Raw genomic sequence first — 14,974 nt, 5'->3', positions numbered from 1 at the left:
CGTCTCGGGAGACTTTCCTGCAGACTCGCTCACATTTGCAACTGGAGTGCAGTAGTCCACTTCTAGAGCACATTCCCCCCTTTTGGGTATATTTTGAGACTTCATAAAATTTAATTTAATTCATTATATAAAAAAGGATGCATTTCAAATGAAAGCTAAATTGGTTTCTGCTCAGTTTCACAATGATGGCTCCACCAGAAAGGTTTGGCCAGCTCTAGTTTATATGCTGGTATATGGACTGTGGAAGATAAATTCTGCAGCGGGATTGGGAATGGACTGCTTGTGTCATTCCTGATTTCAGCATCTTTACTTAAAATAAGGCTAAGAAACACGTTTTGGGAAGGTAATGAAATAAGGTCATTTTAAAAAGAACAGTTTTTTATTTTTATTTTTAATTCCAGCATTAGCAATATCAGGAATAGTGGTAATTACTTGAACTGTAAATGCTACATTTCATGCAGTTTGGCAATACTGATGAGCACATACCTATATCATATTTAAAATGAAAATATTGTATTTCATGGCTTAGAAAAGTGCCTGAGACTGATTAATGCTAAATCTGTTCTGTAAGTGGAGTCACAGCAGAGTGATTTTTAGTTTAAGAAGCAGCTTTCATATTTTGTTCCTGCGTGTCTGAGTTTTGCTGTTGAATCACTGGAGCAATTTTTTGGATACCTTTTGAATACCCAGCGGGCAGTGTAGAGAGGAAAAAGGAGTATTATGGGATACCCCAAACCTTGGGATTTCAGCTGGTTTTGTTTTCAGCCGTGCCGTTCTCTGTGTTCGGATTCCAAAAGTCCTGTACGGAGGGGACAGGCAGAGCAGAGCTGCGTGTTCATCGCTGCAGTCCTATTGCCGCTGGGAGCAGGGGGAGGCTGCGGGTCCCCGCAGAGCAGAGCTGCCACCTCCCTCCAGAGACCCCCTCCAGAGACCCCCATCCTGTGCCAGCGGGGTGGGAGATGGGACGCACGAGCACAGCACGGAGGGGTAACGAAACATTTAGCGTTAAATATCCTTCTGTAGCCGGTGGGGGGTGTGCGTGTGATGTTGACATAACAGCAGGATTGCTGCCAGTGCCGGGTAATTTAGGAATGACTCTTTTTGTTGTAATGGACTGAAGGCTAAATAAATGAAGTTTAAAAAATGACCTCCCATACGTAGTGTAGATTATTTTAGGAATTGTGTTGCTGTTCTGAGTTGCCTTAGCGATCAGGGACATCTGGACTAAGTTGCAGGGAAAAGGGACTGTTACCATTTTTTTCAGTTGTCTTTCCAGTTGTAAAATTAAAAGAAGTATAAATTCAAATTGGTGAAATTATGATTGGAATTTATTTTAATGTTCTTTCAGTGTTGTTTTTATTTTGAGCAACTGTTTTTACTTCGAGGTTTTGGATAGATGGTAGTTTTTTACCTCCCTTGCTTTCTACTTCGCAGCACGCTTTTTTAAAGGCTGTAATCTGATTTGTCACCTTTCCTTTCTTTTAGAGCATGAAAGAATAAGCTTGCAGGTAAACAGAGATAAGATCTGCAGTCTAAGACCTGAAAGCAAAAGCAAATACTGCAGGCCATGAGAAAACAAGCACTATCAATTTGATAAAGGGCATGAAAAAAAAAGATTAGGGAAACTGACTGTGTACGTGGGTATATATGTAGAGGGGAGGGGCTGATCATCCTTTTTTCTTTTTTCTTTTTTTTTTACTTATTTTCTTTCTTTTTTTTTTAAACATCAGTATGTTTTTCATCATCATTACATGGAAAAAAAGTCCCAGAAACAACTCCCTATATTCAATTTACCCTCTGCCAGGCAATGTAATTTAATGGTCTCATCATTCATTTATTATTTCAAAAGCAATATTCAAATCCCAGGCCTTCAGTCGTTCTCAGTATTGTGGCTGTATTGGACATCTCTCCTTGCAGTGCTCCAGCAGTGCCTGATCATGATTTAGTCTTGCCAGTTCCCTTCAGGGGTGGTAAAGCCATCTGCTCCTGTGGGCTTTTACAGAGCAGGGTTCCAAGATGAAATTTTATTTAACGCAATATGTCCGCTGATGAGGATGGCTTTTTCAGCTCTTCCTTTATTTCAATTTGTTACTAGACATGGTGGTAAGTAGAACTTAGATTAAAATAACCCTTAATTTTCTTCCTTTGGCAGATCCGAGCTGGGACTCTGCAGAGTTCTGTAGAAATTCTTATGTTCTGCTGCTTCTGGTTTGGTTTTGTTTGGTTTTATTATTATTTTTTTAATTTTTACTTAAATAGGATATGAAGTATATGTTGTAACTTCTACTCTTTCAAAGGCATGAAGGGAGAAATAACTGATTTAAACAGCTTTTCTCTTTTGTTACTTTTTTGCATTATATCTAGGAGGGTCTTAACTAACACTTAATATAGATAATAAGGTTGGAAAACATTATTTTGGTTAAAAATATTACTATTTAGGATGTTGTGCCGTAGTTCTTCCTAGCTGTCCTTCACAGAGCTTCTGCTTCCCCATTCTTCGTTTCCTTCCCTTCCTTTTAATTTGGTGTCTGCTTTTGTGGTACCCTGCCTTCAGAGGAGGGCAGGCAGAAGGCTCCCTCAGGGATGGTAGCATCATGACTTGCCATGGGGTGGTGACGATGAATTGGCATTTCTCCGATAAGTTGCAAGTTCCATCATGGTAATGTGTGGAGATGTCTGCTCTCCTACATCAGCATTAGCCCAGTTGGCATCTCCTTAATGCACTGGAGCTACTTATCAGAGGAACACTGGAGTCCGTATCACATGAGAAATCATCAGCCTGAGTTCAGTCAGGAGACTGGGAATGCGATGTAGATCCCCATAAACAAAAAGCATGTTCTATTTTGTTTTAAAAAATAGAAGACAGGCCCTTTTTTTTTTTTTTTTTTTTCAGACTGAGATCACCTGTGAAATTTATCTGTATATATAGCTGTAGCCCAGATTTAGTAAGGGACAGAACAAGAGAAAATGTTTTTTCCAGAGCTCGTCCTTTTTCTGTGCCATCAGCAGTTTTTTTTTAATCCAGCTGGTTCTCTTCCTGAACTAAAATATTCAATGACAATATGACAAGAACCTGAGAGAGACTATTTGTTACTAACTGTCTAATTCTGATGTGTTTTCCAAAGTATGTTTGAGGGTTAAAATCACCGTTGCTTACCGTTGCTGTGTTTTATGGTGCGTTTTTAGCATTCTGTCAATAGTCTTTGTACTCCAGGAAGAGCATCCTTCCAGTTTTTGGTAATTTCATTCAATTTAGTGTAGCAATACCATTTTTGTGTTACATACTTTTTCCGGAGGTGGTCAGGAATTTGAGTGATTTTTTTTTTTTTTCATTTTTTTTTTCCTTCTCTGTTTTCCAATAGAAAATGCAGGTTGTGCTTTTGGTTTGTGGTTTGGTGGGGTTTTGTGTGGGTTCTCCCCACCCCCACCCTACCCCTTCACTTTTTTCCCAATAGAAAATGCAGTTTGGAAAGTTAAGTCTTGCTTAAATGCCCTAATTTTTCCATTTAGGGAATACACCTTTGGGTGGTTGCTCTGCCCAGAAGGCATGGGTCAGTTCTGCTCATTCCTTGCAGAGGCGGCAGGGAAAGCCCGGCTGGGCTTTGGGGCAGGAGGTGCTGGACACACGGCCCTCCGCTGCCTCGCTGCGAGGCTCTTGCGAATGCTGCTTCCCCAGAGAAACAAGTGAAGTCAACAACCACCTCCCCAGTAGGCAACTGGCAAGCCAGGGGAAATATGACTTCACTGATCTGAAAAAGGTCCTCTTCTGGAAAATATTGCCCATGAAACTTTTATGTGTGCCTTTTTCACTTTGTCTTGATTTGGAATAAATTACTCCCACCCTCTTTGGAAAGACAAGAGTTTTTTTCATAGAGGAAGTTTTCCATCTTATGTGTGGGCTTATTATTTTTCTCCCTCCTAATTTTTTTTCTTTGCCTATGTTCATTCTTCCATTGTCTCCTACAGGAATTTCTGGGGGTGTTACAGCAGGGTAAGAAAGGTTAGCCAAGATCAATTGTATACTAACTGATCATGTTTAAAATATGTGGAATGGAGATGTCATCAGAAAATTGCTTTGTTGGGCATTCATATGGTGATCTACATATTTTTACCTGTGGCCTGTGTAATTAAAGAAGTTAAGGGGTAGTGGAAAATTTTATATTAAAGTGAAAATTTTGTATTGATATATGATGCATGCTGGAAATTTCTTTTTTCTCTCACTTTTTTTGCAGCCAGTACAAGGCTTTGACTATGCCAAGCAACACTTAGGTCAGCAGGGAGCTGAAGATGAGGTTTTACCTGTGACTCAGGAGACGGTTGTACTTCCACTTCCAGTGAGAGATGCTCCTGCCTCCCACGAGAGAGAAATTACTCAGGATGGGAGCACTATCAAAACTGCCAAATCCAATGAAACAAGGAAAAGGTACGGACTGGTGTGTTTCTGTGGAGGGGTGGAATGGGGTACATGCTGCTGGTTGCTTAGGAAAAACCTGTAAGGTTTGGCACTTGGGCTCTGTTTGGCAGATGGTTCCTCCACAATACCTTCTTGCCATAATGCTGGTTTGCACTGGGTGTGTGAGATTGCTGCAGAAGACAAGACAAAATAAAGTGAAGTCTTTCAAGATTGTACATGCGTAGAGGAGGTAAATGGGAAGTGCCTCTCGTATGTATGCTGGTGTTGTACAAGAGATGAACCCAAACGAAATATGGGATCTGGAGCATGAACACCAATTATCTCTCAAATGAACCAAAAGACAGGACCTCAGCCACTGTAAGTTGCTGTAGCTCTGTCACTCCAGAACTGGACCCAACGTCTTCATTAGCAGAAGGGCAAACCCTAAACATCTACTAAATTATGGAAGACCTCTAGATTCAAAGCATCTACAGCAGCACAAAGCTTTTGAGAGTGTAAGAATAGACTAGATAATGTCAGTGTCTAGGGTAAAGTGTCCTAGGTTTGCAGTTTCTTCCTAGTAAGTCTACAGGGTTGTAGGATCACAGATTAGAAGGTCCCCAGGAAGCTATTTGGCTCCCCCTCTTCTCCACTGCCAGGCAAAATACACCCCTAACTCAACTTTAGCTGCCTTGTTTTAAACTCTTCAAGTGGTGGGATGATCACAGCCTCCTCAAGCAATCTGTTCTTTACTACCTTTCCTGTTAGGAAGTTTTACCTCATGTCTACCCTCAATCATCATCAGAATAGCTGAAGGTCATTATTTCTTGCTTCGGTCATCTCGGGCAAGGAAAGCAGATTATCCCTTCATCCTAGCTGTTTTGCACGCCTCAAGCCCATTTTTCCTTGACGTGGTCTCCTTGAAATTAATTTAGAATGGAGGATCATCAACTTGTTATTGCTGAAGAATGATACTGAAGGGAGCAGAGGAAAATAAAACTGTTAGGTAAACAGCCTGAACAGAGGTAACAGTTGTCATCTAGTTCACGGCCATTACACTACACAGTCCTTGCCTCTTGAAGGAACTTGATAAAAGATTAAAAGAAGAGTACCTGGCTAGTGCAGAGAAGTTCTATAGAAAATCACATCCTCATAGTTGAGTCACCTCATCTTGTACTTGTCAATGGGCAATGATATTTTCCCCTTTGGAGTAATAGAATAGGATGGAAAACTCAGCACAGCATTGCTGTATGCTGTGACAGGGATGCACTGGAGCCATCTGCAGCTGCAGGAGGTGTGTGCTGGAGGGTGTCAGCCCACACGGTGTGGGGCTGGAGGACATGGTGCTGTTGCTCTTCATGGGGGGTAGACCTCCCCATTTGTCATAAGATGAAGTTTTCCTTACAGAAGAATGGAAGCGGAAGGATCCTGAGCTGGTGCCTGGTTTGGCATACTTCTCTCGTTGTGTAGTACATCACCTGGAATGCAGAGAGCTGTCTGCAGGGAGTACCAATAGCGAAGAGTGAGAACTCTTCCCAGCTGAGAACTCCCCCGGTTCCTGCGATTGCTTCACTGGGTTTGGGTGTAAACTGTTATTCTGCCCTTTAATGTCAACCATGTGTTGTTCACACCATAAATCACTTAAACCATGAAGGTCAGGTTATACAGTCCGTATGAAAAAAACAGCACTTGTCCTTTTTGAAGTCTTCCATCCTCTGATGAGATGACAAATGGAAGATGACCATGACACTGGCTGTGGTTGCTGGTGCTGGGCCACCACAGGTCAAGTCTTTGCCGTAACTGTTCTTTAAAATGTTTTGAAGTCTCTCCAAAGCTGTGTGTAAATACATACAAAAAATGTAAACCAGCCCTATTAATTCATCCTCTAACAAAAGCTATTAAGCGCTTCACTCAGTCCTTTGAATGAGCGCAGAAATCCCCCTATATGTACTCTGCACCATTTTAAACAAATGTTGATAAGCAAATTGATCCAGGAATTCACAGGAAAGTTATTCTCACTATAAAATGTGTTGAACCTTGGTGTCTTTCTAAGCAAATAGCTAAGAGTTAGTTTTGCCTCCTTCAGGGTGATTACTTGAGTAAGTGAGAACATGCAGAATTTTAGTCTTTTTTCATTCCTAGGAGCTGTGTCTGGGGATGAAATTTAATGGTTTCTGAAGATGAAGAAATATTTTGTGACCTTTACGTATTTATTTTTTCACCCAGGCTACTTTGCAGCCTGGAAAGGTCAATTTAAATCAGACTCCCATGAAGTGGCTGGTAACTGATCAGAATATCTTCTTTGATATTACCACTGAAGAAAACTTCACAGTTAATGATACGATGGCCACTTAAAAAGGATGAGTATTTAAATTAGTGGCAGCAGAAATCATTGTGCAAGCTAACCGTGTTGGCTTCTTTTCCTTGTTCCCAAGTGGAGCAGATTTTCTCCAGGTACTGTTCTGTCCCCGGATGGATTTTTTTACTGAGCTGGGATTATTCATTAGCAGTGACAGACAGGTTTATAGGGGAGAAACGTTACTTTTCAAGAATATTTATTCTCAATAGAATTTCCCAAGGAAATCTTTAGGCTGGGCTGAGCTGAGCTGGGTCACGTGCTGAGCTCTCCTAAAGCCCTGCAGCTGGAAAGAGCCTGTCTCAAATTATATATATTTCCACCTAGGCTGTCTTCAAAAGAGAGTCCCTAAGAATTACTTTTCTCATACTTGTCCCTCCCTGTTCTGACCACAGTAAATGCTCTCTGCCTACACCAGGCAGGGAAGTTGGAACTGGAGGTACATGAATGTTTCGAGCAGGCAATATAGTATTGCCAGTAATTTACAGGATGGTTTTTACAGTTGTTTTGCTTTAGTACCATTTTCTGGATATAAGGCCATTGTGACAGCAGTAGAACTTGATTTGATTTTTTTTTTTTCTCTGTAAATGAAAGTCCTTGTGACTAATTCCATTTTTTTCCTCTGATGCAACCTCGTCACATTATCTTGTCATTGGCCGTGAAAATTCAGTGATTAATTGCGGATAGGTGCATGAGAAACTATACAGGTCCTGTGGATTGTTTTCATTCCCATTGTGGCAAGTTTCATGTGTAGAAACAATGTGACACTGTGTTTGGATGTGGAATAGCACCAAATTTAACATTTTCTACTTTGGCCTGCCTTTCCCAACTTGTGTAGTTTGCCCACCCCAAAGAGAAGAGCTTGCTCCTGACGCAGCCCAGAGTTATGCTGCTCGTTCCTCTTCTTACTCCTCGATGGGACTGGACACTCGCAGTGGTTCTGCGCTGCCCTCCCCCCTCCCCCTGTGCAGGGGCCAGTTTCAGGGCAAAGATATGCAATGGCTGAGTAAAACAAGCATTTTCTTTGGAATTTCAGCAAATAATGGTGCTGGCTAAACAATGTAATGTGGAAAAAAGGAGAATTTTCTCATCACATTGCACGTGCGTGCATGTAAAGTGAGTGAGTGAATTTTGCATTGTGGCTGACAAAATAGCCAAGTGTAAATGCAGGCTAAATAATAAAGGAATTATTTTAGCCATATGTATAAAAAGAAAGGTCTGCTTTATTTTAGCTGTATAAATGACACTGAATTGATAACAGGATTATTTTGTCCTCTGCAGCGCTGCTTCTGTCATTGTGGGGGTTGTGCATGAGAATTGTTTGCTTTTGATGCCACTAAGATGCCTATCAGCCCTGAGCTAATAGAGAAGTTGTGTTCTCCTGCTGGCGCTCTGTTCCTGCCTTTACTGTGTTTCTGTGTGCAGTTTATATTCTATCTCTTTATGCTACAAAATCAGACTTGAAAACTCAGTGATGCAAACTATGCTGAATGAAATAACCTTGAAACGAGGTTTATAAGGAAGAACTCACAGCCTCCCTTGTTGCTATGGTTACTTGCAGCCGGTCCCCGAGTCAGAACGGCTCCATCATCAGCAATGGGTCGGGAAAGCCCAGCTCCGGCCGGAGCTCCCTCCAGAAAGTAATGGCACCGCAAAAAGTGACAAAAGACGAAGGAAGGAAAAGAAACGGTGAGAATTGTTTCTTGATGAAAGCTGCTCGCAGTTGCCCCTGTAGCGGTACCCACACAGGCAGTAGCGATGTTGAAACAACCTTCCCATACCTTTAGCAGTACTTAGGCATTTTCTCTTTGTAGCTGGTTTGTTTGTGGGTTTGTTTTGTTTTGTTTTGGTTTTGTCCTTTACTGCTATAACTGTTTCTCAACCTCACCCGAAACAGTATGGTGTTTACTCTTTATGTGTGGGCCTTTGCAAGTTTTCTTTTTTCTAAAAAAATTTTTTTTTTAGTTTTAAAATACCAGTGAACTGATGAAAACAGGATGCCGCTTAGAAGGTGGACAGGGTTTACAGCTTTTTTTTTTTTTTTTTTCCTTCTGTGTAGAGCCCTAAGATATTAATTTCCATTACTGCTTTTGCTGAGCTGGCCCAGATCTGATGAAGATGAATTAATTAAGTAAAAATTAATTTGAGAAAGTGTGAGACCTCCAAAGCTTTTATTTTCTGTCTTTTATCATCCTCATCATACCTTTTTGTTATTAACACTTACTGACAGCTTTTCCTGATGCACCTAGGATGTTACGCTGGATGTTTTTTAGAAGCCCTTGGTTGATGGTGGTGACCTTGTGACTTGAGATGTATCGCGAACATCTGATAGGAGTAGAAATCAATCCCCTTTCTTCCTTGCATTTCTTTTGTCTGTCTCTCTGCTTACTTCTCCCATGCTATAGCTTTGCTTCCATAGCTGTATTTTCCATACGAATAGAAAACACTGTCGTTGAACCGATTGATCATTTCCCTCTGAAGGGATGGAATTAAACTGGATGCGTTCTCACCAGATTCTGTCATGAACACAAGTCCATAATTCTTCTTTGTTAAAAATACAAGTGTGGAAAGGAGGACCTGGATAAAGAGGAAATCTTAGTGCAGATCTCTACTCCTTTCTCCAGTAAATCACCTGAGTAACCTCTGTGGAGCATTCTGGTGGCAATCCTGGTATCACATCGCATCGTTCCTTGATGATCGTTATGCCTAATACTAAAGTATCACGCAAAGGCTTTGCTGCTTTAGCAGTGCAATATATAGACAGATACAAAGCACCAGAGATAACCTTTGTTATGTACAGCAAAATCATACTGCATTTTTAAAGTGTCTTCTCTTCTTTCCGTTCAGGTACCATACAGCATGGCATCTTGTGGGGACCGTATAATTGATATAACTGTCATACACTGTTTTTAAATCAGCTTCACTGAGATTTATGCACAATTGCACATTCACACAGAGAAGTGAAGTTGTTAATTTTCTTTTGTTATGTGTTTGTCACCTGTACTGCTTTCATCTAACAGACCTGTGGCTTTACTGATTACTTCAGACTTGTAATAATAAGTATTCTCACTGCTTTTTCTCAGAGGTCTTTTTTTTTTTTTTTATAGACAGCATAACAATATTTCATGGTTTTAAGTTTCAAGGGTTGTGATTATTTTTTCTCTGTTTCAAATGTAGCTCATTTTATGAGAAAACAATATTTATGGTTTCCAGTGTTCAAAGCTGTAATTTTTGCTGTTTTTTCTTCTCTACTCAGAAAAGCCAATATTCAGAAATAGTGTCAGGTGATGTTTAGGCATGTAGGCAAAATAACTTAGTGAAGGTATTTTTTTTTTGTTTTGTTAGGTTTTAAATCTTCAAAGAAAATTGGTAAGAACTTCCAGTTTCTTTGTTAAAAAACTGACTAACACCTATAATCCTCTCTCCTGATACACATGCTACTTAAAGAAAACTTTCAATGTAGTATAAGGGAACACTGACCCTTTATTTTAAATCTTAATTTCATTATAATTCTAGCTTCAACTTTATGTGATAACAATAATGAGGTACTTTTCAAATTATGTGGAAAACTAATAACTGCTTTATTTACATGTTTATTTTACCTTTTCTCTTGTGTCTTCTGAGAGAAAGCCTGAATAATGGTTATTTAATAAGGGCAAGGCGCTCCTTGTTAGGAGCAGCAAAAGAGCTAAATGGTTCCTAGGAAAACATCTTTAGTGCAAAATCCTTTCATAGTATGGTTACTTGTCGTTTGTTCCTACCACATGCTGTCAGCAAGTTCTTGGGCTTCTGTGGCAGAAAGGAGAAGCTGGGTTTCCCTGATTAAAAAGTAATAGTATAGCATATATACAAAATATGGAATAGTTTCCATCTGACTATTCTGGCTTTGAAGGAACCTGTGCATGAAACACCTTTTCTGCAGAGCCCTCCTCCTGGTAAAGACTTCAGGTACTTCTTGAGGAACTTCCTTCATTCGACTGCCATGGCCCCATAAAGGGTCGCCTGGTAGTTTCCAGGCACAGATATGAAGTGGCATAAATACATTGTTCTGTAGTAAAGAGATGGGGACTTTTTAGCTGTAGACATATCTTTTATGATATGTTTAAGAGACTTTCCTGACACAAACCTTTCAGAACAGATTCTGAGAAGGAAGATGTGGCCGTGGGAAATGAAATGGCCTCCCCCTTACCAGAATTACAGTGCTGACCCCACATTTATTTTTATATGCATGTGCAGATGTATTTTTGACTTTTGAGATCCCAAATGCCTATTGAAGTTGAAATTAAAAAACAAAAATCGAGGCACCCATTACTTTTCATCACAGAGCTTACGCTTTGTTCCTCAGTGCTATGATTACAAAGACTGTTGTCATCTCGGATATTTTGTTCTTTTTGCAGGGTTTTATCTTTATCCAGCGTGATTAGCATCAATAGGACCTGTTGGTTGTTTTTCCTTCCAGTTTAAGAAAGAAGCTGCTTTTCTCCTAGTTGTTTGTCTGAACCTGCTCCAGCTCTCTCGCCTGGTTGTAGGCTGATGCCACCAATGCGCATGTCAGGGAAAGCAGCAGCATATTTTCTTCTCTGAAAAGCAGCATCTTAACACTGGAATGAATCCCTTGATGGTCACATGTTTGAATTGGGGACTCCAAGTTAGAATGGCTCATTAGTTGCCATAGTTACAGACCAATTTTAGATTCTATTTCTTGCTGACATTTAGTTACATGGAAAAATGACAGCACTGGATGTTACCTCAGTACATAAACTCTATATGGCTTGCGTTAAAATTGACTCCAAATGGAGTGTGTCAAGGCTGGGAGTGAACAATGTGAAACCACCACAGACTGACAGGCTTGGCTTAAGGACCTAATGCATTGGAGGATCAGGAGAACTCTTTAGCTGAGCCCTATTTCTACAGAAAACACAAATAAAATATCTATTTGTATTACAACAGTGATAAATTTTGGTAAGCTAATAGCATTTTTTATTTTGTTTTTCTTGGAAAACATTTATTAGTATTGTAATAGGAAATTTCCTTTCTATAAGTTGATGAGTTGGGCTTTCATTTACTTTGTGTGCTTAAAAAAAAAAAAAATTGAAACCTTTTTTCAAAAGTGCCCAATTGCATATATTAGAGGACTGTGAGATGAATGAATCAGCCAACAGAGGTACTGGCAATTTCCGAGACGAGTTTGCAAGAGGCACTGTGAAAGAGAACAACAGGATATTAGCACTTTTGCCTATCGTTTTATCAAGGCAAACATCATTGAGGGAGAAGCAAATGGCTGAACTCACATGTACTTAAAGAACTATAGCAGCCTACATAAAACCTTTCCTTTCATCAGCTCCTCACAAAATGAAGCCAGTGAAAGTTGTGTAGATTGTTTTCCCAACCTTTAAGTGCTTAATCTTCCACCCTTCCCATTAGCATCTTCCACCCTTCCCATTAGCATCTTCCGGAGGGCATGATTGCTTGTTTGTTTTGAGAAAAACAAAAGCTTTTTTGATAGCAGCTCTTAATGAAGCTTATGACTCCATACCTTTTTGGCTGAGAACTCGTATAGTTGAGCCGGGTTTTGTACTTGAACCTCATCGTCACAAAAGGACACACATCACAGGTGGAGATGCACAAGCAGCATTCTCATGGAGTCAAACTTCCTTGTGTCAGAAACCTTCCTTTCCTTCTCCTAGGAATCCCAGCTGGAACGCTTCTTCTCATCTTCCAAGCATTTGGACATTGTCTTTAAAAATAGATGTAACTTTTCAGAAGTCATTCAGTCAAGAGCCTCACTCCTTTTTAAAATATCAGTCTCTAAGACTATCATTTTCTCTGTCCAGGCAGAAGCTGTCTTATAAATTTTTAATTCTCTTTTCCTTCTGTTCTTTGTAGGGATATCTGAAAATCAGGTGTCTGCAGGAACAAAGTACCGGGGAGGAAAACTTGGCTGTATTATTGGCTTAGCTAAAATCAAAGGGAGTTTTGGATGTAACTCAGCCAAGCTATGATATACTGCCTCCTTTTTTCTCCAGAAGCGTAGGCCACCAGGTTTCACACTGTCTGATGTGGCAGCTTGGCGTCAGAGCCAGCTTTTCTGAATTTCTGAGCAGTTGTCTGCTGTAGTGACTCAAATTAAAATTAAATATGGTAACAGCAATTGAATCCAGTTGCAGCAATGTACCAGTCTGCTTTGACTGAGAGTTAGCTAGAGGATCTGGTGTATCCCAGCAAACACCCAGCACCCTTCATCTGCCTTTTCTGCGCTGGGTGGGGTGAAATACAAGTTAGAATGGAAAGGGCTTCATCTTGTCAAATTTTGGTCCTTTAGAGCTGGCTTCCTAAGCTGACCTAACCAGGTAGGCTATCTAGTGACTCCAGAGGGTCACAGCTAAATGGGACAGATTTCTCTGCTCTGGAGGTACTCTCCTTTCTCTTTCCAGTAAGGAAGGAGCCCAGACAACTGCATTGGAGCATATGCACAGATTTGAAGTGAGATGATTCCCTTTCATGATGCCTGTGTCTCTGAAAGGCTGGAAAATTGGAGTGCTAGGAAGAATTTATGGTGTAGAGATAGTAGTCTATTATTTTCATCATTCATTCCCTCATCCTGAAGAATTAGCTTAATTTCCCCCGGAAAGCGTGTTAGTGGGGATCTTTATCTGACTCTTCACCCCCTCAAAGTAAACTCCTAGGTTTTCTGGAGTAGTTTGCTTACACTTAACCATAATCCCTCGTATTAGCACCAGTTACTATTCTCTTTGGACCTTTCAGAAGCTTTACACATTGATTCCTTTTTTTTTTTTCTGTTTTTTTTTTTCTTCCCCCACCAAAGATTTCAGCTTGTGTGACATAGCCTAATATTTCTCCATACTGTTTCCATTTCCCCAATTGTCTTTTTTCTGTGCGTGTTTGTGTTAAATATAGAGAGCGCTGTGACCCTGCTAGCGTCCTGCTGGTGACAGTGAACCCTTTGTTTCTTCGGACGTGGCCAATACCATTTCGCGTTGCTTTCTCCACTTGGTTTTGGTTTGCAAGAGGCAGCCAAGTGTTATAACCTCTTCTGTGAACTTCTGAGCCACGTTTCTGAGCCTCTTCACACTCCTACAAAAGCAAAAGGTGCTCCACTGCCTCTTCCCCCGGAGAGAGAGTGGGAGAACAACCAGCACCTCTGAGTTGTCCATGCTGCGTGACCGGGGCCACCCAGGTGCTGTATGCACAGGCGTGGTAGAACATGCATGAATAAATGGAAAATGCCTTCTGTTTGACCTCAATTAGCATGGCTAACCCAGCTTATTCTTGTCCTTTCTGAGCCAGTCTTTTTGATTGCTTCTCTCATGGCAAGAAAATACCTTATCCTATGTTGCTAGGGGGCCTGTTGCAGCAGACCTCTGAAGGAACTGGGATCTGCAGGTGGTTGTGCAATTAAGTATTTCTTAATTCACGTCTGCCTTCCCCTCCAGATGAGCTTTACTCTGCCACTAATTGAGTCTGACAGCAGTTCTCATCCAAGCAACAGTGCAAAGAGCGTGTAGATGTTCATGCCATCAGATCCAGCGGCAGTCTGGATGGTCGTGATCTTTCACTAATATGTCCTCATTGAAGAAGACAAATGCACAGTTTTATTGCGCGAACAGAAAACTATTTCTGCAAAACATTTTAAAACTCATAGAGCACTATTTTCTTTAAGAAGTAGCTTCTGTTGTAGGTTCTTATGCCTTCCCTATCTTCTTTGTATAGTCATCGTCCTTGTCCATTAGATAATTTTTTAAAATTATTGAACATGCCTGGGATGGTATTACAGAAGTGCCAGCCAAGAAAAGGGGTTGACAGATTCTCTACAAACATGAAATACCTCATTTCTTCTTGAAAGACTTTGGTATTTAAATAGATGTGGTTGGAGAAGACATAATACAGAGAGAGATATCCTTGCTTCTGCTTTTAAGGACAAGAAACCTTCGTAGAAAGTGAACAAAGCAAGCTTTTATGAAATACCCATGTATTTCATGAAAAAACTGCAAATGTCAGTTTAGAGATCTCAAGCAACCTGCTCGGGTAACTACTATTTCAGGATCCCAGGCAAACCTGGGACTGCAACACATCAGACGTGTAGCCTGGACATTTAGCAGACTTTGTGTATGAGAAAATGATATCCAGGAGGTACCACGAGCTGCTTCCATTAGCCTGTAAGCCGACTGCTTCTCTGAATGTATAGTATTTATGCTGTTCATGGA

General features: G+C 40.6%; 1 protein-coding gene across 1 annotated transcript in view; it reads left to right on the top strand.

The window, feature by feature from the left end:
- KIAA1549L (KIAA1549-like ortholog) overlaps nt 1–14,974 on the top strand; it is a 67,569-nt gene that overhangs the window by 18,919 nt on the left and 33,676 nt on the right. Inside the window, exons 10-11 of the mRNA XM_009892697.1 lie at nt 4,233–4,423; nt 8,311–8,438. Of these exons, the coding sequence (XP_009890999.1) occupies nt 4,233–4,423; nt 8,311–8,438 (319 nt within the window). The remainder of the gene's footprint in view (nt 1–4,232; nt 4,424–8,310; nt 8,439–14,974) is intronic.

The sequence above is a fragment of the Charadrius vociferus genome, unplaced genomic scaffold (assembly GCF_000708025.1).
Source record: "Charadrius vociferus isolate BGI_N301 unplaced genomic scaffold, ASM70802v2 scaffold19, whole genome shotgun sequence".
In the NCBI taxonomy this organism is placed as follows: domain Eukaryota; kingdom Metazoa; phylum Chordata; class Aves; order Charadriiformes; family Charadriidae; genus Charadrius; species Charadrius vociferus.
The sequence above is the reverse complement of the archived record's forward strand: the minus strand, read 5'-3'. Positions and strand labels throughout refer to the sequence as shown.